The 25,092-nt window shown below is 40.3% G+C and overlaps 1 protein-coding gene across 7 annotated transcripts in view; it reads left to right on the top strand.

Annotated features, from left to right (window-relative positions):
* The window catches only part of CELF2 (CUGBP Elav-like family member 2), a 379,621-nt gene that overhangs the window by 91,978 nt on the left and 262,551 nt on the right, over positions 1 to 25,092 (top strand). For 3 of the 7 annotated variants that reach the window (XM_037388910.1, XM_037388901.1, XM_037388900.1), the window contains exon 1: positions 24,669 to 24,800. The exons of 2 other annotated variants lie outside the window; for them this stretch is intronic. In XM_037388910.1, the coding sequence (XP_037244807.1) occupies positions 24,694 to 24,800 (107 nt within the window). In that variant the 5' untranslated portion in view covers positions 24,669 to 24,693. Of the gene's footprint in view, positions 1 to 24,666; positions 24,801 to 25,092 lie in introns of those variants that run through there. 2 more of the 7 variants (XM_037388907.1, XM_037388899.1) reach the window with 2 other exon arrangements.

The following is a 25,092-nucleotide window of genomic DNA, read 5'->3' as shown; positions in this document are numbered from 1 at the left end:
AATTTTAACATGCTCTTTAGTAGAAACCAACCCTGACTTTTCTGAAGACCCTGTCTTCAATGACTACATTCTCATTATTGCTGTCATGTTGAAATTCCTCCTCTTATGCTACAACAGTAAGCAATGTAAGTGCAGAGAGCAAAACCTCCAGCAGTCAAGATATTCTGCAGAATTTCAGACAATGGAGAACAGGGTAATGTGATAGCTTGACCATATACCATTGGATTAAAAGCCCTTTGATTTCTATGAGGATCGTCTTCTAGTCATTGCAGTGTGACAAAATTACTTACCATAATAGATATATGGATTTTCTTTTAAAAAAATAATAATTAAAAAAAGGGTAGCCCAGTACTATTGCAAAAGATGTTGGAACCAGATCCTCTGGTTCATATTCCCAATGCCTGGCACGTTCCGATATAAAATCTTTTGCGTTCCTCTGCCTGACTGTCTGTTTAGGAATAAAACTCAAAGGGTGCGTGGTGTCTTCTGTACTTTTTTTTTTCTTTATTAATTTGAATGTTGATTCAAGGCCATGTTTCAGCAAAGCATGTCAGCATTTGTTTAAGTCTCACTGACTTTAGAGATGAGCGCAGTGGTTTGAGAAACTGAGGCCTCTGAAGTTGTGTGAAATCTGAAGTTGTGTGAAAACAGTACATCGTCAGTATAAATAATATCTCTTGCTTTATCTGATTAGTGATGAGCTATGCTTTTTTTTTTTTTTTTTTTTTTTTCCTTTTTAAAGCCAGTGCCTTCACTTATCACCATCCAGGGACCTATTTGGATAGTCAGTGGACAGAAAACAAGGCATGAATCTGTTGAAAAAATCATTTGGCTTGTGTAGTCCTTTCTAAATATAACTCCCTGATCAAAGTGCGGAGTGTCTTTTGCAAGTGCTATCCAGAACAGATATTAGATGAAGAATATACTGAAGCCTTCAGATTTTTGACGGTGCCTTTTCAAAGGCATGCCATCCTGAATGTAGCATCATGTGATGCTGTTTGAACTGAGAAAACATTTTGCCTTCAACTGCTTTCTCTTGCATTTGTGCCACTCTACAGAGATAATTGTATATACAGATTAAAAAAAAGCCAAACAAAAAAGCATCTTCAATTAAAACACTGGGGATTTTTGAGGGCTGCTGGAGAAAAGCGGTTGCAGTGTTATGTCTTAGAAGCTTTTTTAATAGCAACTTCTGGACATAAATAAACATATATTGTTTCAGGGTAGCTGAAATGGTATCCTTCTGAAATGACAGTTAATAAAACCTATTTTTGATTTAGCCACTAGCCAGCTCATATTGTAATAGTGTCTTCCAGGTGACTGTTACTGTCTTCTGGAGAGCTGCAGGTGGAGGCATAAAAAGAATATGACTAAACCCTGGTGAATCTTTACAATTATTAATTGAGCATTGACATTTCATTGCATTGCTTTTCAGTGCTGTGGTTTTCTAAAACAAAATTGCTAGCTGGTCTGGAGGTGCAGTCACAGGACAGAGGGATGTGCAGAGGAATGAGGCTTGCCTACTAGTGTACATTGTCAGAGTGGGTGCCAGGGAGAGAAAACTGTTGTTCCTGCAAAACTGCCACAAAGAGTGCTAATTAATACACTGATTTAACAAGTGATGTAGGAGATTTATATAGACAGAATTAATTATTAAAAAAATTCTTTCATCTAAACACTGTTTCTAAGGTGCTTTGCATGATTATAATGTGAACCTGCCCTACAAAGAAGTTGCAGATCTAAGATCAGATTCAGACAACAGACATGTACTTTATCAACAGTGTGAAGATGAATGTATGCACACATCTGGTGAAATTAGGGAGCCTGGTTCTGAGGGATGCTGTCAGGATCAAAGCCTGGGGAGTGCAACACAGTGAGTGAAGTCAACACGTATCAGGGGAAAGTAAGACTTTACGAAGTCAGCCACAATACATGGGACTGTTCCCTTGCTTTCTAAAGTATTATGGTTTTTGATAGTTTTACAAACTTCACCATGTCATTTTCACCAAAATACAGAGAGGGACATAGTAAACAAATCCAGCTGTGATTATGTTGGAATTGGACTCTCTTGGTGCTGGATTTACTTCTGAACTACCTGCAATAACCTGCAGCAGCTATTCTGTAGTGAGCTTTGCATTTTTTGCAGCTATCTCATTGGGGTTCGTGCTTCAGGGACATATTTTTAAAGTTACAGCAAAAATCAGACCTTGCAGTGGAGAAGGGTCTGTAACAGACCAAAGGCCAAATTGTTATTTCTATGCTGGTTTTATTCCTAGCCCTCCATAGTGGTGGTCCTCATGTTTGGAGCACAGGTAAAAATGAGATATTGATGTCTTTCAGACCCAAAACCCTTTTGCTTATCTAGAATGCAAGTATATAAGTGGCAGTAAGTGATGCCTGAATGAGATTAATATAGGCTGCCTTGCTCCTCATTGCTACAGGTAGGAATGAGAAGATCTAGGGAATGACTATTGAAAATATTAAGCAATTAAGTGAATAGTGAAAAGGGGAGACTGGTTGGGTTTTTTCTTTAACTCCATGAAAATCTGAAATAATGGGTAGCTGTATCATATAAACCATCAGGTGTGATGATGCATTACATATATTATTCTTACTTCGTTTAAGGGTGGCTTCCAACAATCTAATGCACCTTCTCAAACTGAATTTAAGCAATCATAGAATATTTAATGATACAAATCTCTCTTTACAGCCTCAATGTTTATATCCATCTAAATTCGTAAAATTAAAACCAGAGTGTGTGCAATCTGAAAGCAATTTAGTCTACCACATAACAACAGTTACAGAATGAGGCTCAGCTTCTACTGATAGGGTCATGTCTTTGTACTGGTGGAGTTTTAGGGCAGAATCTGTTCTCAGTTTTACACCTCTATAAACCGACTGTGATTTCATTAGTGCCATTATACTTAATCTGTGTAATTCAAGTAAGAATTGAGACCCTGGAGGTTGAAAAGCACAATGTCAAATTGCGGTAGCTATGAAGTCAATCACTGTATAATTTCCCTTTGGTTTCATGGATAGTGGAGTCTCTGGATACCTGGATAAACTGTGAGTAGTTGGGGGAACATAAATTCAGGGGTTTCTATTGAGGAACAGAGCTTTCCAGGAGGGAGATGTTTGTTTGGTTAGGATTTTTTTTTCCAGAAAAGGTGAAAAGATTACATTGATTACATTGCTGTAATTGATGTGTGGCAGCCTATTTACTACAAAATAAAACACATCAGAAGAAAAAGACTTGCTCCTTTCTTGAAAGTATAATATTAAAATCTGTTGAACTTAAATAAATCCATTGAATTTTATTGCATAAGAATCACTGGCGTGAAAAGTTACCTACACTGACAGTAACTGTGTGCTGGGAAACGAAGGAACAGAACCAAATTCTGATGTCGTTTATACTGATCTAATTAAGGAAGATTGCAGGCCCTTTGGTCTTTGAGGTGATCCTTGTGCATGAGTAGGGCCAGTGAGGGCTACAATAATAAAACTAATATATCCAAGAAAATCACTGACACTGGTGTAAAGCTGCTTTATGGGTAAAAGTAAAGCTATCATCACATAAAGCATCCACAACACATTTTTCACAGGAGGTTGCTCATATAATACACACACGAGTGTGGGAATGAGAAGAGCGATTATCTTTTACATTAAAGTCTTTTTATGTCTCTCTGGAATATAAAGCAGCTGTAGGAAAGAATTTACACCTATGTTCAGTTCCCTGTATAAGATGTCTGCAACAGAGAGCGGATATGTGTGTGAGTGGGAGCAAGGGCCATCATATATAATATTATCTCAGTGCTGAAAAGGGTTTTCTGCTTTGCAATGCTTATAGGAAAATTTGAACACAGAACTTTGCCCATGTGATGCCCAAATTGTGCTGGTGCCCTTTCTAGGTGTGAGTTTATTCAAGGCAACGTGAAATAAAATCCAGTAACCTTGTCCCTACTGCAGATGGAGGAGGGAGGGCAGCCTCCCTTTCTTCTTGCGAGCTCTTCAGCTCTGCAAAGAGAAATCTGGGGTGTTGAGCTACCAGCTGCTCCTGCTGCAGGTGCATCTGAGGATGCTGCGGGGGAAGGATTCAGATTGGGGCTAGGCAATGTAGATCAGGCAAAATGTCCACGCTGAATGCTTGTGCACCGTGTAGGGCAGCTGGTGTTACTGGTATCTTTTTGCTTTTGTGCCTGTTGGGGCTCTATGGAAAATCCCATCAATTATATCACAAAAAAATAGATCGGTGTATGTCTCCAGCTCTTTTATCCAGAGCAGCATTCTGATAGATATTTCATCCCTAACTTCTGTAGTGTGGATAAAGCTGTTGTTTCTCCTTTGCTAAAAAATAAAAAGAAAAAATATTTTTTTTTTTAAGTGTGGCAACTATGCAGCACATGGTTCTTATGAAACTCTTGAAACATACAGTATTTCAGAAGTTTCTGCTAATTAGGACTGCCCAGTTGGGCCTGATTTTTCAGATCTTCTGAGTGATTATTGCTTTCATTGATCTTTAACAGGAATGGACGGTCAGAGCATCTGAAAATCTGCGAGACAGGCAGATGAATGTTGATGAACCAGAGGGAGAGTGTGGAAAGAAAATGCTTTGTTTGATATTGCTAATTGTTTTGTTTTGGCAATTAAGTATTTTTTGAAGCAAGTGATTGATTTGGTGAGAGATGAAAAGGGATTAAGTGTGACCCACTGAAACTCATTTCTAGCCCTAGCTGCTTATTATGAAATTAGTTTTTGTTTCAGAATAAAACACACAGACAGACTTGATGGTATGGAAACTATCAATTAGCTGAATATACAGAGAAGTCCCTTTCTGTAAGATGTCATCTTCTTATGTGACAGTCTTCTAAATATATTCTTTTGAGAGTTTTAATTATTTGGTGATGTTTTTAAAAGTAGCAGTGATAGGGAAAATGAATAGATTGTGATGGAAAACAACTGAAAATATTTGTTTACTCTTTCCTTTCTCAAAAACATATCCAGAACAAATTATTTTGGCAATTTAAAAATAATGCTGCTGGTTTGGTCAAGCGGAGTATAACCCTCTGTCAAGAGCTGTTTGATACTGTTATCATGAAATATTGATTTAAGTGCCTTTGAGTTAAAATAATAATAATACCATGTAGTTTGCTCTATTTTTTTCCCCAGCTGAGGAGCAATTACTATGAAGTTAGGTGGTAGGCACAGACTGAGGCAGGAAAGTGTTGTGTTACTGTGATTATCAGATGCACAGAGGTTATACAGAATGAGCTTAAGAAGACTCTGATCTTTTAGGCATCTTCTTTCCAGACCTTTTCTGCAATAAATGTCTAGCTGAAATGCAATCTGATGTACCTCAAAAGATTTGGGACTTAATTTTCCATGCAAAACAAAATTCAAGGAAAAAATCAGATCTTACAAAGTATTTACTTTAAAGGAATGATGGGGCTTTCCAAATACTTAAATAACTTTATAAAACATACAAGCAGGTAAAAAACGACCTAAGGTCCCCAAAAGTTTGGATCAGTTTTTAGGAATATGAATGGTTTTCACAGAGGGATCAGCATGGCTGGTGTAGCCCCTTCCCCAAGGATGACCCTTGGCCATCCTCGGGTCCCCAGCCAGCCAGTCAGCCACCAGCTCCATCTCTTTGGCTTCACAGATGATCTTTCTTTATAGCTGCAGCTCTCAATACAGAAAGGAACAGCAGAAAAGGACATGCAGAATGAAGCAAAGAGAGGAAGAGAAAGGGGCTCTTAACTGTACAGCTTGATTTGATGTTTTGCCTGAATCTTCACAAGTGTAAATATTTGACTGCAGGTTTAGTGGGTTTTTTTATTCCCCTTCAGGCAGAGTATTTGTTTACATAGCATAACATTTCCTCTTTCCTCTCTTCTGTTCTTTCAATCCACGAGTGAAAATCTGCAGCTTTTTTTGGCAAGGGCTTAAAGGTAATAACACCAGTCAGTGGGAACGCTGTTTTCTCTTGAGATCGTAGAAGTTGCTCTCCTTTTGCTAAAGACTCCCATGGGAAGGGGCATTGGAGTTTTGACCCATTTTGTTGCAGCGTCACCCCAGTGAGAGTCCAAATGGACCTGGAAAGATTAGTTAACAAAACTACCAGATTTTTGACATGACTATCCAAGTTTCAAATTCTTGCTCAGGTGAGACCCACCAAAGTGAAGGACAATTTAGGAGTTAATGTTGGAAGTCTTGTGCTTGACTACTTACTCCATTCATCTGAATGAGAACTGGGAATATATATACCACAAATATTGTCTTCCGGTACATAAGCAGAGTAGTCAGCACAGGAGTCCTATTCCCAAGGAAAAAAAAAAACAACAAACCACACATGGACTTGTCCCTACTTCTAGAAATCACATTCATTATTTACTGTTTCATCCAGGCGCTGTTGCCTTGAGCATGTGCCATTATACATGCACGTGGTAGGATTGTTCAGGTTCTGGAGGGTTTACTTTGTTTTTGGAAGTTTTTTAAAAAAATAAGAGAGGCACTGTACCAGAGGTTTCTATTTATGTTGTTTGTTTAAAGGGAGGCAACAAACAACTAAACATATGTTCTTTCAGATGTGTAGATGTAGAGACATTTGGTTATAAAGCTTATCTGATGCTATACAAAGGTTGCTTTTAAATGCCATAAAAGCAAAAAAACCCCAAACTTAGCTTTAAAAATCCATCAACAAGAACACGTGTTGACATTTGGCAGGTTCATAACCCATTTCTGGGATCTTGCACAACAAAATAGTCACAAAGGAGATTTAACACTGCAGCATCCCTGGCATTAAAAATCTTCCTCTTTCAAGTGACTTTGCTGAAATGTATAGTTGTAAGATTTAGGAGTAGCTTAATTTAAGCATATTGAAACCTGATGATTGAGTGAAACAGCTTTTCTTAATGAGTACCTTGCTCCCAAGGTAGAGAAAGAAGATGACTTGCAATTTTTTTCTTAATGAAAATGGAATAGGAAGGAATTAGGCTTCATAGGCCTGTTACAGAAGTGCTAATGCAAGAAGCAAATCAGTAATGAAAGTACAGCTTTTTTTTTTTTTTTTTTTTGTCCTGTAAAGGAAAGTTGCTGAACCTGTAATGACTGACAAGGGCCGATTTTCGTATCACTAACAATTTTTTCTGTGTGTTTTATTATCAAATTATTTGACACTTAAATACCTTAATAAAATTATCAGGTTTAAAAAAACAGCATGGGACTGTGGAAGGTGTCTTGCTGTCATCTGTGCTGTCTCCCATAAAAGATTCAATCTTATTTATTTCGATTTATGAGTTAGGAAAGGTCTTTTCTAGAATAACCTGCAAACACCTTTCAATTAGTTGTTCACACTCACGGCATCTCCAGGACAGAAGGTACCAGGTAGGTTAATGGATTTTCTGTCTTAAATTGGTCGTATTTCTTGACTTAAGGGACAACAGATGATCCAAGACTGTAATATTCTTTTAAATCACACCAGACTGGCAAAATCCACGCATTTAGATGGAAAGGGAGCAGATTTGTGTTGCAAAGTATAGTAGAGCAATTGAAGTGAATGGAAATTATTTGGGGATGGAATTTCTGGCACCCAAAAAATATTTTCTTGAGCTTAACTGTAGATGTCTCAAATGCTCTTAGGAATTTGAAAGCTATATTTGGCTTTGTGTCCATAGAGTCAACTATCTAGGAAACACAGTTCTCTATCTGTGGAGAAAGGAATCCTTGAAAGCCGTGTTTAACATCTTCTTGGGTTTTCATACTGAATTAATCCTTTGGGAATGTTGTTCTCCCTTCAGTTCAGCCATCTCAGTCTTTGGGAATGATTTCATACCATTTGAAGAACTGAATCTGACTTCCCTAACTCTGACATACTTGATACTGCATGATCATATATAAGTGCTGCCTGGAAAGTAGTATATAGCTAGACTAAAATATGGACAGTGTGGGCTCCCATTAGCTGAAATACCTAAATAATTTGTTATATTTAGAATTTTGTTCACTTATGCTTAATACAGCTCCACTTTAAGTTAGGGAAAATTGGTTTCATTTTCTCTTCCTACCATTAATAGCTATTAGAGTTGAAAATAAGGCTTTAAACATATAATTAAAGTACACTTAAGTAACTTGCAATTGACAATTAACTCAGCATGGCAATACATTATCATAACATTTCCCTTTGATAGGTTTGTCTCTTAAAAAATACAAGGAAAGACAAAGGATGCTTTTGTTGAAGTTATTTCTGTTTTAATCATTCACATGTTGTGTATTTTATCAGTGAAATGTGTTCCATCATATATGTTCAAAAAACATTTGTTTGGTATTTGACGGTGGGCAGTTGTAACAGATTGTGCTGAGGGGGTGTCTAGGTTTTGTCGGTTTGTTTCTGTGGGTACAGCGGTCAGGTGGGATGAATACAGAAGAAAATCTGCCATGCACTTCATAGATCTTGAAGTGTGGGAGATTACTTGAGTAACCGAGGGAAGATAAAGGCAGAATTCAGATCCACATTCGGGCATGTATGGCTTTCAGGTGTTATTGAAATCCTCCTCAGCAGAAGGCTTAAGTTCTAGGGAAAAAAGCCCCCTCTGATTACCTCTGATCACAGCATAACATACCATGTGTTTTCCCTTTCCAGACAATAGTAAAAATACAGTGCTGCATGAAACTGAAAGCACTGTTTGTCCTGTCTGTTAAGACACAGAGTTACTGGTGGGCCTGTGAGCATGCAGCTCCTCGCACGGTGAACCAGGGGCTGCCACCTCCCAAAGCCGAGTTGGAACGTTACTATGACAATAGCCACACCGATGACATTCTCCGTTCCTTGTACAGCCAATGGGCATTGACCTTATCCTGTCAAAGCATGTAAAAAGTGATGTGGGCAAGCAACACTGGCTATGTGAAAATTGGATGCATTTATCTAGGACGTTTCACCACATTATCATTTATTGAGACATAGAAGTGTAGCTAAAATAGCTGCTGTGTTGTAGTTTTGGGTTGGTTTTTTTTGCAGTGAAGCTAGAAATGCAACAAAGGCAACTGTAGTCTGAGTGAGCGTTTTTTTCTAATGCTTTAAAGGCAAAACCACTGGTGCCAGGCATGCAAAATCCAATCAGTTCTATGCCCCAGATCTCTTCTCCTGTTTTCTTGTAAAACCACTCGTAAACATATTGAAATTGTACATCTTAGGGCTCTGTAGCCTGGCAGTATGAACAGTTTGTTTTATTTTGAACACTTTCACCATGCTTAAGTTTGCAGAACTGAAAGAAATCAAACTGTTTGCATACATTCTGCTGAAGCTGATAGTAGCACAGCATTCAAGCACAGTATTTTCTAGCTCACTCTCCTCCCTTTCCTCCTCAATCATTTCTTGAAAATTCCTTCATAATAACCTTATCCAAACCATAAATATGAAAGTCAAATAAGCCCAAAGGAGATTTATCGTCTTCTGACTCTGCACTCCTTTTATGATTAATAATGACATTGATTCTTTTAGAAATGAAACAAAAATTAATTTAAAGGTTCTGATTGGTTTTAGTATTAGGTAAACTTAACATATTGAATGAGCGTAAAACAATTATCAGTCTTATTAACAAAATTAGCTACAGCAAATTTACCAGAAGGAAACTGTTGCTATTTAGCTCCCTAATTATGTCACTATTCTTTGTGACCAAATGATATAATGAAAATAATTTGATCTACTGGTGCTGCATAGAGAATTTCCTAGGAGCAGCTGAATATCATAATCTGTTTTGAATGTATGTTTTCCTATTCTTCTTCTGTTTCAGAAAGTAGAGGTCAAGGGCTTCAAAGAACTTAGCAGTGTAGTAAAGTTGAACTGTGCTGGACAGAATATAGAATAGATTCTTTGCTATTATAAAATGTTAGATAACCCTTTCCTCGAGGCCAGAACCCTTTGACTCCTTCAACTGATTCACGGTGCATGAACTTCAGGCTCTGGAAAAGTGTAGGATGTCTTTTACTCTACCTGGCACTAAGGCCAAGAACTGGATTTTCCATGCTGTGCTGTTGTCTCTGTATTTCCTTGCCTTGTGCCTCCATCCAGGCACTTAAACTTGGCAAGTTTTTCTTTTCAGCTGTGAGAGCTGATAAAGCAGAGAGCAGTTGGATGCTCTCTAGCCATAGGCATTTCAGCCTAGAGGGACAGTCACCTGGCCAACCCTGAAGGCTACCCAAGCATTGGTGATACACAGAACTTGATTTTTGGGTGCCAGCTTTCATCTATTCTGTGTGAGTATCCTATGCTCAGGGGTTAGCAGTGCAGTGGGGTAGAAGCAATAAGAGCTGACGAAGCTAATGAGAGAAATCATACATGGTCTTGGAAAACTTCTTCTTGCAGTATGTCTCTGCCAGTACTACTGTACTTCCACCCCAGTGAGCATTTCAATGGTGGGGTCTCGGAGTGTGTCCTTCCTACCAGATCTGTCTGCTCTCCCTGGCTGCATCCTGACTTTGTCAGTATACGACCCTCACAGTATGTGTTCTCATTTCTTTCTTCCACTTGCCATCTGTCTTCCCTGGATTGCCATCAGTGGGCAACTTGGGTTTAGGCACACTTTGTAGTGCCTTACCTATAACAGCTGCTCTGGGGAAATGGTACCATTTGTAAGTAGAATCTTGCCCACCCTCCCTCCCGGTGTAGCTTTATGAGCTGGAAATAAGGAGATGAAGACATTTTGGTACAGTAAGAGATCTGCAGCAAGTGAGCACTCTGCATATTGTAACTCTGCCTTAGATTGTAACAATGAACTTCAACATGATCGGCTCTAGTATTAAACTACACAGAAATGAATGGGAAAGCTCTCGTGGAATAGAAACCCCTTGAGTACATCCCCTGGCTGCTTGCTTAGTGCTTATGAAGATTCTCTGAACTACTCAACTTATTTTCTTGCCCAAACTATGACTTTACATCTTTATGGTTTGTGTTCTCTGGGAAATACTTTTATTTTTGTTTCATTATTTAAAGCAAACCTAATATTAATGCTGGGGCTGCTGCGTATTAAAGCGCTGTGCTACCAATCTACATCAGCACATAACTTTTGGTAAGGCATTCTGCATAATTTATGTCCAAAGGAGTCTGCTGACAGAAAATTAAGGATTTAACCATGTTTACTGCTGCTTGCAATAATTAGATCCTTTCATACTGGGACTACTAAGCCAGTGTAGCAAGGTGGGCCTCTGAGTAACTGTTAAATTTACAGCCTTCACTTAACCGGTGAAACAGGAAAATCTTGAAATATGTTTTGTAGCCTGTTCTTTATATAGCATCATCAGAAAACCCAGATGCTTTAAATAAGATGCTTGGGTGCCATCAGATGGACCACTGGAAGAACTGGCAAGCAAAAATCATCTTCAAATCACAGGGTTTGTCCAATTGTCCCCAAATTGCTTGGATTTATAAAACTTCCTATGGTATTTCTTGAAAGAGTAGTGTAAGAGCTGTGCTGGGCCCCAGAAGAAGTTCCAAATGTCAGAATTTGTTGACAGTTTCAACACTTCTAAACATGACTGGAACAGAAAGGGCTTTAAATGAGAAATCAAATCCACTTGTGTACTTTGGCTAAGCTCTGGTTTAGCAGATTTTGAATCACTACACACATTTCTCTATGCTATCCCTTCAGCCATGCCCTGGCATTGGGTTAAAAGTGTGTACCAAGTCATATGGCTCAACTGTCTAAGAAATAAATGGATGGGGTGTGTGGTGTCAATGTGAGGAAGATCTAGAAGATTGAATAGGCACCTAGTTCAAACTCAGTACAGAAAGATGATTTGAGAAGAAAACACACAAACCATGTTTCATGAAATCTATTATTTTAGGTGGAAAACAGAGCTGTTTTTTCCTTACTGATGGATTATGGCAGAATTATAAGAAACATAAATTCAGACTGATGCAGCCATTCAAAGAGAGTTTACATCCAGCAGCACTAAAATGTTCACCTTCTTGCACAGGTAAACTGTAGAAACACTTAATCCTTTGCTTTGAAAGGCATTTTCCATCAGTCACTTGCCTTTGTGGCTCCTTCTCACATTTCCTGTTCTGCCATCTGATGTTTTACATCTTGGCTGAAGGGGAAAACTCTTATATTCAAAGCGATCCCATCCACCTCTTGACAGCACTGAAGGGTTTAGGTAACTAACTCCATTTAGTTTATCATTTGTTTTCTATCTGATTGACTTCTGTAGCTGGAGGTGTGGAGAGGGACAGTCAAACAAAGCAAAAACCTGTCTTCACAGGTGGGAAGTGTGCTGCTACACGTAAGTGTGTCAGGCTGTTTTGGGAGGACGGGCAGTTGCTGACCTCTGCATCACAGATGAGGATGTAAATTATTAGACCCTACAGATCAGAGGGGATACAGAGGTTCCCATACAATCTAGGCATTACGTTTGGGTGCTCCTTGTGACATTTCAGGGAGCTCTTTTGACTTCCTGATGGTGATTTACTTCTTTCCTGAATTGGACAATACCTATTCTTATTTTTGCAGCTTTTATAGCAGCTCACCTTGTTTTGCTTTAGATATCCTGAAGTGACATGTGGAGGTGGTGGACTCTCCCTACGTGTGCCCTGTTACATGTGTGCTGGGTTTTCCCTGAGATGGGGAGAGGTGTAACCTTCCTTTAGATATCTTCCTGCTTTAGTTTTGGATGCCTTTGCTGAAAGATGGCTGTTCACAGGTATATACTACAGATTTCAGAAAAGGCATCCAAAATCAAGCAGTCTGTAGTATATATGAGTGAACATCCATCTCTCACTCACATCGGAGCATGCAAGAGAAGCCATAACTTGGGTTTTATCGGGGCTAATACAAGTTCCTCCATTTGCGTCCTTTGCTAGGAAAAGAGAAACTGTTCTCCCCCAAACCCAGATTCAGCTGGGCTACATATTTTATCACTGGGTCAGAGCCTACCATGCTTCAGTCTTAACACAGAAATTCTTGTTTACAAATCGAGTTTTCCAATCCCTGATGCCAAGCGATTAAGAAAGACACAGTTTCCACATATGTTAGCCTGCACTTTGTTTCCTCAGTTGTATCTATGAGTGAAATGCATTCAAATGCCAAAAATATGTAATGTTTCTGAAGCTGATTGTTATTAATATTGTTCTGTTTGGGGTTTTTTAGCTGTAAACCTTTTTGAAGTGCCTAGCAAACAGCAAGAGGAGCAGCTTTGGAGTGGGGAGACAACTTTGAAATCCACAGAGCAGCAGCTTTAATCTCCAGTTGTGACTGACATCAAACAAAAGTGCAAAAACTCCCTTTGTTCTTGAGCACAAAGGGTGTGTTTGTTGTTTGTTCAGGGTAAGTGAAAGGCCCCCATGAAGCCCCACTGAAGATGTTTAATGAATCTGGCAGCCTCCAAGCTGTCTCTTCTACAGAGTAATCCTAACGACAGACCCATCACACCTAATTTAACAGAGTGTGACACGATAATCTCTGCTCAGGAAAAACTTCGGAGGGGGAATACTTTTATTAGTCAACAGCACAAGCCCCCTTAGGGTTGTGCTATGGGGCAGATCTCTTGGTGGTGGTGGTCACACTTTCGTCTCTGAATTGAGGAGATTTATAAACTCAGGTATCGGTTATTAAGCTTCCTAAACACTGACTTTGAACTCATGGTTAAAACCAAGTGAATTCTACTGTCTCTAGTGCGAGGGGGCTGGGATTTTGGCAGCCACAGCTTGTAGTAGAAGTCAAAGTCAAGAATGTCTGAGAAAGGAGGTTTGCTACTGAAATGAGGCCAAACAGGAACATGGGTATTAGGAAGGAAGGGAGAAATAGCATCAAGCATGGAACAAAAATGGAAACCAAAAAAACCCCAAACAAACCAAACGACTGAACATCTCCTAGGCATCAGGTCAGTTAAGGCTTACCATGTGCATACACCATCTTTTTATCAGTTCATCCTACCTGATCAGTCTTTGAATGACTAGAACAGGAATGACCATGACGTGTGTCTTCAACCTCCATTGTTCTTTCTATGGTCTAACCTTTATAGTCTTTGGTATTGTGGAAGTTGGGCTGTTTGCTGCCAGATCTCATGTTCTGTTGTCAGGGTAAGGATGTTTTGTGTGGCTGGGAGCATGTGGAGTAGCTGGTGTGTGCCTTTATAGTCTGGTCATCTATTGCCTGTGAATGGGGCAGGAAGGACTTAAATCCTCTCTAGACTTGAGTATTCAGATGGGAATAATATCTAAGTGCATTGCTTTTCTCAGCAAAATCTGTTTTCAGCTCTGCCTCATGCTGCATGCGTAAATTTGGGCAATTCACTTAACATTTCTGTGTCGCCACTTCTATAAAATGAGCATAATCTTGTTTGCCGGTTTTGGGATAAACTATGGAGTGGTGTGTCACTACTCACTGCAGCAGAGCCTATGAAGAAGGAACCACTGTTCTGTTGGAGAACACCATGTTTAAAGTTCTTTTTTCGCTTAGCTTCCTCATGACATAAATCAAGTTTTATCCCTGCTGCTGGATATAAATGCAAAATGCATTTGTACTGTAAATGGCAGTCTCTCCAGGGACTGCCAAGAAGCTAAGCACTACCTGCTGTTGGATTTGATCCCCATGCCAGTTGCCAACCAGAGCCCGAGCAAACCATCATATATCAGGTCTGATGACTGGGATTCAGACTCAGTGCCGAAACGACCCTGATATCCTAGAACACAATACATTTCTAAGAGCATCTCTGCCCAGTATTATTGTTTGAAATAATTCCTTGTTCTCTCTTGAACTGCAAGAATATTGTAGGATCTATCTAAAATAGCAGTCCTCCCCTCCTTTCTTCCCCCACCCCTTATCAAATCAGATGTCCAAAATCAAGTGCTTGTGTACTCTGCTGACAAGCACAAGGGGATTAGGGAGTGATGGGTTTAACAAAACTGGCTCAAGGTTTTGTAAAATGCATCTTGGAGCTTGAGCTCTGAACGAGCCATAAAATACCTCCCACGAGGTAGAAGTGAGGTTTCTGCAAGACTGGATCAGAACTTAATAATGCTTTTTAAGTGGGGTTGGGTATGGTTTGTCTGGGTTTTTTTTTTCTTTCTAAAAGGTGCTACAAAAACATCTTTATTTTTGAAGACTAACAATGCCTTAATGTAACCACTGTGTAAAAAAAATCACAAATGTATTTTACCACCAGCAAAAACAACTGATTTCTGGGCTGCATGCAAACCATTTGGGGCAATTAGCATGTAATTTAATTTGCATTAATCAGCACAAGGTCAGCAAGAAATTAACTTTGGGTGTAGATTTTACATATAACAGTGTATGAGAAGAAGGGAGGAACTGTTTTTACAGGGTGTTAATTTGGAGTTAAGTGCATTCACTAAGTTTTGCAGGGTTTGGCCTTGCAGAAGAAAGATGAATGATGTGGATTTGGGAACACTGAAAGCACAAAATGATGTGGCAATTTACCAAGCATTTAATGTTGCAATATGTAAACACCTTAACTGACTTCTTGGCACTTATAAAGATCAGAGCACAGGTTTTGCTGAAGCACTGAACACGCTGCTAGCACTGAAAGGCTGTGTCTGGCTGAGCGTGGATGGGGTCCCACAAGGCTGTGTGTGCTGATCATGCATTGTGCCAAATCATTCAGGAACACAGACAGACATCCCAAAAGCACCGTTTTCTGTGCAGCTCCACAGTGTTACCTTACTGAGCTCTGAAGTGGTAGGAATTTAGGAAAACGACTCAATTCGTTGTTGCACCCCTTTGGCCCTCCAGCCTTTCCCTCCGTTGCCATTTCGTTTCACAAAGTCTCCTGGGACTCTGTGAGCCTTTGGTGCTAGCAACATGGTAAGTGTTGTGAGAAATCCACTGCTGGAAACACAGAAATTGGTTTTGACAAGTGGTGTCTGAACATCTGGTTATGGGAAATGAGACGCTGAGGAGTCTGGTGGTGTTTGGCTATGGTAAGGGGGTAGGTAAAATCTATATGGCTGTTCTTAAGCCCTTTTCTTTGAATTAAAAGCATTTATCAGTTGTGTGGCGTGGTATGTGTCTGAAAGTGAGTGTCTTGTTACCTGCTTTTTTGCAGAGGATAATCTCAAGGCACTTTGGAGCTGCCACATGTACATCCTTAGTCCATGTACATCTTTGTTATATCAGGGTTAGAAAAAGCCATGGGCAGCATGGCACAGCCCATTTCAAGAGAGGATGCCATTGCCAGGTCGGCATCCGTTGCCTAAATAATCTTCTGGAAACAAGATTTGTGGACAAAGTAGACATGGAGACTTCTCATCCAGTTATTTAAGCTTAACTGAGATGGTGAGCTTCACCCAACTTGACCTATACTTCTTGCCTAGACAAAGGGAGATTCATGGTGGGTTGAATTGGAACTGAATTGGAAGCCAAAGGTGATTATGCTTTTGGACTTCTCTGTGAAGTCCCCAAAGTTAAGTGGCATTAACCAAGCCAAAGCATGTCTGAAGGAACCTGCTATACAAAGAGTTTGGTCAAGCAAGTGCAGTCACTTTGGGACTTGGAATTAGAATCCAGTTTGTTCACAAACTGGGATCGTACCTTTTTCAGGTAGCTTAGCTTTGCTTAAGCCCTTCTCCCTCTGTGTCTTAGGATATGCTTACATCATCCACTAAAGCATTTGAGCTAGTGGGAACAGCCTACCTCTGCCATGGCAAAAAGCTATTTGCAGTGGACTTACTCTACTTCTTATGCTGCTTCCATTGCTTCAGCAAGATTTTTGTATCTTAACACTCTGCCTTGCCACGATATCCTTAAGCAGTGTTTTCCCTAGGTAGCTCACTATTTTAAAAAGTATGTTTAATTTTTAGTCATGTGACAGACTAATAAAAGCAAATTTGAACTTAAGAGTCATAAAGAACCTTCATTGAGTCCAACCATTAACCTAGCCCTGACAAGTCCATCACTCAACCATGTTCCTAAGTGTCTACATGTCTTTTAAATACCCCCAGGGATGGTGACTCCGCCATCTCCCTGGGCAGCCTGTTCCAGGGCTTGACCGCCCTCGCAGTGAAGAAATTTTCCCTATGACCCCCCCAGCTCCCCCCGCCGCCCCCCCCAGCCCCTGCCCCAGCCCCTGCCCCAGCCCCTGCCCGGCTCTGGACACGCTCCAGCCCCTCTGCGTCCCCCCTGCCCTGAGGGGCCCGACCCTGAGCCCAGGCCCCGAGGGGCGGCCGCACCGGTGCCCAGCACAGGGGGACGGGCACTGCCCCGGCCCTGCCGGCCACAGCGCTTCTGACAGCGGCCAGGGCGCTGCTGGCCCCCTTGGCCACCTGGGCACGCTGGGGGCTCCTGCCCAGCGGCTGTGCCCAGCCCCCCCCGGCCCTTTCCCCCGGGCAGTTCCCAGCCCCCTGCCCCCAGCCCGCAGCTGCCGGGGGCTGCTGTGCCCCACGGGCAGGGCCCGGCACTGAGCCCCGCTGCCCCTCACACCACTGGCCTCGGCCCCTCGGCCCGCCTGCCCAGAGCCCCCGCAGCCCAACTTGGTGCCATCTGCAAACTTACTGAGGGTGCACTTGATTCCCTTGACCATCTCTTTGGTAAGAAGACCTTTCTCTTCAAAAACTGACTCTCTGACATTTTAAGGAATCCCGTAGCCTAGAACCTCAGTTTGGCCAGTTTTTTCGTCAAGGATTTGCAAATGCATTCGTCTTCTGGGTGTTTTCACAGGGTCTGATTTATTTCTTTCTCCCCACAAATCAACATGCTAACTTTGAACCACAGGCCCTATGAAACTCTGTGAATTTGAGTGCTAGAATCACAAAAAACTCTAGTCGTTTTTTAACGTCTTGCACAAAACAGTCAAGTGCCAGATGACATGAGAAAGGTCAAAGAAAAATGTATTGTGTAATAAATCTAACTGAAGATTTATATGCCAGCTCTTTCTTTTTAATCAATGCTAATAGATTTTTTAAAGACAAAAAAGAGAAGATAGAAAGGAAGAGTATCCTTTGGATAAAACATATTAGATAGGGAGTTTGAAGTATTAAAAAAGTGACATGATTTTTTTTCCCTTTATTTTCAAAATTTTCCTTTATTTTCAAAAAATTAATTAGGGAGGGTATAAGCTGCTGAAACAAGTGTTTGTGCTAATTCATGTATAAAATAATAAAAACATATTTTGTAATTATTGGTTTATTTTTATGCCAGCCGTGTAGAACTTGATCCATTTCCTTCTCTTCAGAGCATATGTAAAAGGAAATACATACTCTGTAAATACTCTTTTCTTCAAAGTCTGACTGTTATCAGATAATGAATCAAGCGTTCTCAACCAGTATTTGCAACCAGAGATCACTTAATCTGATTTGGATTACACAACTTTCAGTTTCTTTCCCTTCCATGTAGGACTACGCGATATTACCTACCTTTACAGGCAACTTGATGGATGATGAGTTGTTCCAATAAGCCTGTATTTCATGTCAGATAGTGTAGGAGTAAGGTCCACTTAACACATCACTTTCACTGCCAAAGGTTCTCTTGGTAGATGCTCTCATCTAGAGTCATCTACTCATCTAGATCCCACATCTGAGAAACTGAACCCTTTCCTTATTTTCACTTCTACATGAGTTTCTGTTGAACATCCCTTTCTCTGGTGATATCTTGTTTTTAAATATCCATGTTCATCCCCAGTGTTGGATACACTTCATGGATTTGTGAAATGAACCTTCTGCATAGAGCACCATAAGATCATTTTAAAATAGGCTCGATAAAACTGTTAAATGTGGTTCTATTTCTAATTTTAACTTGAGGATGAGCAGCCATTGAATTTTCATCTGTAATTATTACCATTTTCCACCTTCATTCGTATCTGTTAATAAACACAGTTTATACATTTGTATATATGGTGCAGGTTCACATTCTTTAGATGGTGCTCAAAAGAGCACGAGGTCTTTGATATTCCACATGGCACATCTAGAAGTGATTATCTTGGCATTACTACAAGTGTAAAATGAAGATATTCCTGTTTAGACAGAGCAAGTTCTACTTATACCTTAAATAGGCTTTAAATTAAATCAGAAAATAAATGTTTCTATAACCAGCTGTGTTTGTTCTCTCTCGCTCCCTTCTTTTCTGTCTCTTTGAGATCTGGTGCTCTGTGGCCTCCTCTGTTTCTCTTTGCTTTTTTGATCAGCTTTCTCCTCCTTCCCTTTAGTTGCAGGCCAGATGTTTTTATGACATGTAGATCTTTCCAAATAAATTATTTGCTTTGTAGAGTAGCCATGTCTGCAATCACAACCTGGCCAGTCGCAAGTTGTTTCAAGTGATGTATTGTCTTTAGAAAGCGCACTTTATATGTGTTTATGTGATAGAATTTGTGATTTGCACAAGCTGCAGGTTTTGCCCCTTCTCTGTTGACGGTGAGGGAAGCACCAGAGCCCATCATTCAAGTAAATAGGAGGAGGTTGTTCCTTCTGGTGCCTCTGTCTTCCAGATGCTGAGATGCAGAGTCAGCACTGCTGAATACTAGAGGGAGGCGGCGCACACTGTTTTGAATGGAGAGAAACAGTAGATACCAGTTGTGCTGTATGTTTTAAATACAAATCTTCTTATTCTCCTGCTGCCCAAATACTAATTTTCAGCACTTATGCAACATTTTGGACTTCTGTGTTTTCTGTCTGCGCTATTTAATTTTCATGATGCTCCTTGGATGCTCCCGGGTGAAAATGTAAGGCTAGAAAAGACCTTTTGCACCATCCAGACCTACCTGTAGGTCTGAAAGTAATGGCTACCCCCATGACTCCGATAGGAAAGCTAGGCATAGGCTGAAAGACCTACTAAGACAGACAAAAGGAGATGTGGGCAAATGTTAGGCTGTTTTTGTTGCCTGCTTATACCAAAAAACTATGATTTGCTGCATGTCTACTGCAGGAGCTTGAAAATATTTTTCTTCTTCCTGCCCACAAAGATGACACCTGCAGGTACTCTGGGTAAGAATAATGCATAGAACACATACAGAGTTAGTATCTGTCCTGAAGACAGCACAGTCTGCACACATGCAACTGCTTCTACAGCTGATCAATATGGTTTTACCATGACATTGAATTAAGGCACTTACTGGTGAGGAACTGTGTCTCTGTGTCTGGTGTTTTCACGGCCTGTAACAGTAAAGGGATTCCTCCACCTGTATGTATGTGCCTAACACAAATAGCAAATGCAGGACTGTCTAATACCATGTGGTTACTGCTCTCCTGATAAAATTAGTATTTTAGATGTCAGATTGCTGGAGTCTGGGACTAAAATTGATCTCCCATGTACAAGTATCTTAAAGGCTGTATAAAAAGCAACAGAAAACCCCAAATCAACAGAGGAAACAGACAAAAATGCAATCATTTGTTTTAGATAAAAATTGACAAAAACCGCAATAAGAGCCAAGGTAAAACCTAATGAGATACAGCCTTTTGAGTTATAGCCCATTTCTTGCTACTCGCATTCACCAGTGAAGTACTCTGTTCTGCCAACACCTGGTCTCGTGTTCCATGATTTCTAATAACATAAGAGCTGCAGGCAATGAGTTGCTCATTTTTCTAGAAGATTTTAGGAGGAGATACGTAAATGAACTGTCTGCTTTCTCAAAGCATGCTGGAAAGACTCCACTTGCTTTGCTTCTGAAGTGGAGGCCAATTTCCTTTCTACCTCAAACTTTGCATAGGCGTAATGTATAGGTATGCCTCAGACTTGGTAGGCTTGCCTAGCTACAACTTGATTGCTGTAGGTGGCCTGCAGGCAGGTTACAGCTACTTCTGGAAGTGCCGGACGTTCTTAAGGTATCTGAGCTGCTCTCGCCCAGCAGTCCCAGCACGGCCAGCATGCTGGAAGTGCTGTGAAGAACAAGGCTCCATGCTGAAACAGAGACATGCTATTTCTCACCTTCACTTTAGGCATGTAGGTGGGATTCATCTTGCCTAATACATGTATCTAAAAGTTAGGGATCTAATCCCTTTGTAGTCAATGGAGAGAGATGGTAATGCTTTTTAGTACAACTAATCTCTCCTCGCTGACAATAGAGAAACCCTAGATGACTAGCTTAGACTAATTGCTCAACTTCAAAGGTGGGATTTAGCCATCTAAAACAGTAAAATGCTATCAGATTAAAGAGTAGCTTTTCACACCTATACAAAACCAATGTGATTTGAGCCTAAATAACTACACAGAACAGCAGATAACTGAGACTTAGCCTGCAGGTCCCCCTTGTGAGAAGACATTTTAAATGTTTGTGCGACTCACAATAATACAGTGGTTTATATAGTTTTTGCCATTCTGTATTACTGTCACACTGCTTTGGAGTTTATCGGGTTTTTCCATTGTAAAGATGGAGATGTGAGCAAGAGGTTAATTGGCTTGCGTAAGATCTGACATAAGGATGTGTGGTGAAATGGGAAAACAAATCAAGGCTTTCAATTCCTCTCATGATTGTACTCATGATTTTTGGGCTGTTGTCCTGGACGCTTGTACACCATTTCTCTGTCATGATATGCAGTTCATTGCTTGGCTGGTAGTATTGCTTGTTTAGTGTACTAAAATGGCATTGTATTTTGGCCTCTGAATATTTTTAAAATACTGTAAACAAATGGAATGGTCAAAGAATAATTTGAAGTAGAAGGCCGAAGGCATATTTTTAATTGATATAAATCACTCACTGTTACTGGTTTGCCACGGAAGTTTTGATCATTTCGCCTCTGTAAATGATTGGTATTCCAGTGGCTTTTCAAGGATGTGCAACATCACATAATTATTTAGCAAACTTGTAGGCCATATGTAGAAGGCTTGGGTTTACATTAAGTACTGGGCAATGAAACTACTAAATTTCCACTATATGTAACGTGGGCAGAACATTCTGCAATATGTACATATCAGTTATGAATCTACCATCAATTTTGATGTTAAATGTTGAATTTAAACTCCACAGCTGGACTTTCATCTTGAAAGAAGCCAGATAGCCCTGTTCATCTGCTTTAATCTTCCCGTTAGCCATATTATTTTAAAGGCACTCCTGCTTAGTACATTTTAAATTGAAAAATAATACTCATATTCCCCCTTATTCCTAGCAGCTGTGATCCCTCTGCAGATGTTCTGTCAGACGTTTCATTATGTGATAGAAAGCATAGGTTCTTTTTGTCTGTCGGTGTTACTGCTTTGTGGATTTTATTTTCTTTTTCTTTATTTATTCCTTTGGTCATAGATGAGTCCTTCCATAATACTTCACTTTATTTCCTATTGCTGCTGCTTTGCCTTCTTTCTAAGTACAGAAACGATCAAGAACTTGCAACTGCGTGGAGCTGCCCAACAGAAGCCCATTGATTCCCCACCAAAGGGCTCTGTGTGAGCCATTCTACTCCCGCCTCAAAAGAAAGCTTTGTTCCCTCAGCTGGTAGTGTCTTAAGATGCTGATCCCTGCCATATTTTTGGAAAACTGTAGCAGTTTATCAGACTGTTTGACACTTCCTGTTCAGCTGTATATTCTGTAGCATACTCTGGTATTTGCTGCTTCTCATACATCAGTCTCACAAGCACGAGACTGGTCTGGAGCAGCCCAGGCGTCACGGTGAGTTATGCTGGGCCCAAGTCATTTGGAGGTGAACACTGAAGGAGGAGGAATCTGGAGTGCTGGTGGCCATGCCTGAAATGGTGGTAATGGATTTAGTATTTGGGGCAGGAGGTATGGGATTTGTCATGTTGGTTGAGTATTTTCCTGGCCGCCTTCCATGACTGTTCAGATATTTTTAGCATGAAGTACAAGCTATGTTGTCTCCGTTGACCTTGGAGCATGACATTTAACATGGAATTGGTTTGAATTGCTAATCATTAAAATGATGTATTATTTTTTATTACAAGAGCAACTAGAATCCTGGTCATGTTTTGCAGATGAAAAGGAAGCAAATTGAAACCTGTCTTGTCTTGACTTGCAGTCCTTCATGATACCCATGTTTCCCAAACTATCATCTTCAGCTTTTTCTCTCTACAGTATTAAAAGTAGATTATGCCTAAGCTTGGTTTTTAACTTGCATTTTGGTGATTTGGCAGATGTTCTGTCCGAATGACTGAAACAAATCCTGTGGTCTCACAGTACTCAGCAAGAAGTGTAGAACAAAATGATCATTTCTGTTGCAAACAATTTATGACCTTAATAGAAGTTTACAGCTGCTATCAGAAAGGCAAGATCTTGCTATCAGTGTATTTATACTGGTGATGGCTCCCTCTTTACTTTCATTCCCAGACTGAAGTTTACCAAAAAGATAAGTCCCTAAATGCCAGCCTTCTGTTAAGGAATTAGAAGCAGTAGCACTGCATCAGGATACTGTAGCAGTAAATTTTAAAGCAGTAAAATATATGTAGGAAAAGAGGTTCAGGCCAAGCACAGACATAGCCAGGAGTCTATGGAAGCTTGAATTCAAATTTTGAGGTCCAGATCTATAGCTTGGTGTGTTTGATTCCTACTGGGCTTTTGACTAGTTGTCGATTTTGGATGTTTTGTGTTTATTGAGTTTTGCACATTCGTATGTTAACAGGACTTCAGAGGAAATGACAGTAATTTTAAAGATGCATTTTACTGCCACAGTGGTGCAGAGAAGCCTTGACTGGAAAAAGCATCAAGGTCTTGTTGACTTTTTCAATCTACTAATGAAGCACCTACTCAAGTATGTGATGTAGATTTAAAAAAAAATAACATAAAAAACGCAACCATCCTCCTGCCTCAAAAGTAGCTGTGTAGTGTAAAGATTTACCCAGCAAAAATTGAAACAAAGATGAGAAAATAAACCTTCCTTTGACTACCTTGGCAAGTGGGAAGACCACAACCTGTTTGTACAAATTACGCAGCGGATCTCCCAAGTAGGGCCAAAGAGGCTGTGTCCCAGAAATCAGTGTCACACTATAGTTCCTTTCATACATAGGAAGTGAGTGAATCATTGAATAATGCAATGCCCTTTCCAGTCTGAGAGAGCTCTGCCAAAGCCAAGTGTAAGGGACTGGGTTAGAGCAAACTCAGTTACTTGGTAACTGAGTTGTGTTTTGGAGGGGTTAAAATCAGAGGAAATTTGGAGGGGTTAAAATTGCGAAGAAAAACTGAAAACTTGAAGAAGATCCCCAGGTGCCTGCATTAATACTCCCCAGTCTCTCTGATGTGAGCTGGCAGGTCCCATAAAGCCACTCAGCCTTGAACAGGGAAGGGAAGGAGGGAGAGAGCAAGAGCTCCAGCTGCGACTCCAGAGCCCCAGAAAGAGCCTCTAACCCAATTCCCTTAAAGTACACAAGCCTCACGAGCCACAGCATCTGTTTGCCACTGTATTCAACTAGTTCACAGGGCAAACAAAAGATCCATATCAAACATGCATCCTTCCAGAGGGGGAAAGCCTTCCCTCATTTGCCCATAGATTTTTGCCCCTTTTCTTTCAGTTGTATATATATATAATTTCTTTTTTTTTTTTTTTTTTTTTTTTTTAGAGGAGGGGTGTGGGGGGGTGTTGTTAATTTTTTTTTTGGATGGTAATTGAGAGAGCTAACACCAGCTAGGCTAGAGTGAACGCAAACAAGACCCCTATAGGCAGCACAGTGCATTAATGTAAAATATGCCCAGACAACATAACTTGTCAGAGAGGATTATTTCTGCTTAGTGAATCTGCAGGGGCCCCTTTGCTCCACCACTCAGCGTCTGACTAGAGAGAGAAAGAGTAGCCATTAGTGAGTAGCTACTGTGGCATTGATGTTTGAGCGCACTTCTGAACTGGCTTTTGTTGAGAATATCGGTGCAGAAAGCATGCGCTGTCCCAAATCCGCTGTTACTATGAGAAATGAGGAGCTGCTTTTAAGGTATGTTGTCTCCTTTGTTTTAACGCGTGCTTTTGAGTTGCCTGGGCCCGCTGCAACTATAACCGTGCTGTGTATTAAGTAGTTTCCCTATTTAAATGAAAAGACAGGCGTTGCTGTGTGCAAGTAGCATTTTCCACTAGTTAGAATTGCACATTTCATTTATGACGACAAATATACAGAGAGGACAAGGAGGAAAAAAAATTATTTTTTTTTGTTTTTCTTACCTCTAAATGAGAGCTAGTATTTCTTTTATCACCTCCTTTGCAATATATCTGCCTGCTTCATTATTATG

The sequence above is a fragment of the Falco rusticolus genome, chromosome 5 (genome assembly GCF_015220075.1).
Source record: "Falco rusticolus isolate bFalRus1 chromosome 5, bFalRus1.pri, whole genome shotgun sequence".
In the NCBI taxonomy this organism is placed as follows: Eukaryota; Metazoa; Chordata; class Aves; order Falconiformes; family Falconidae; genus Falco; species Falco rusticolus.
The sequence above is the reverse complement of the archived record's forward strand: the minus strand, read 5'-3'. Positions and strand labels throughout refer to the sequence as shown.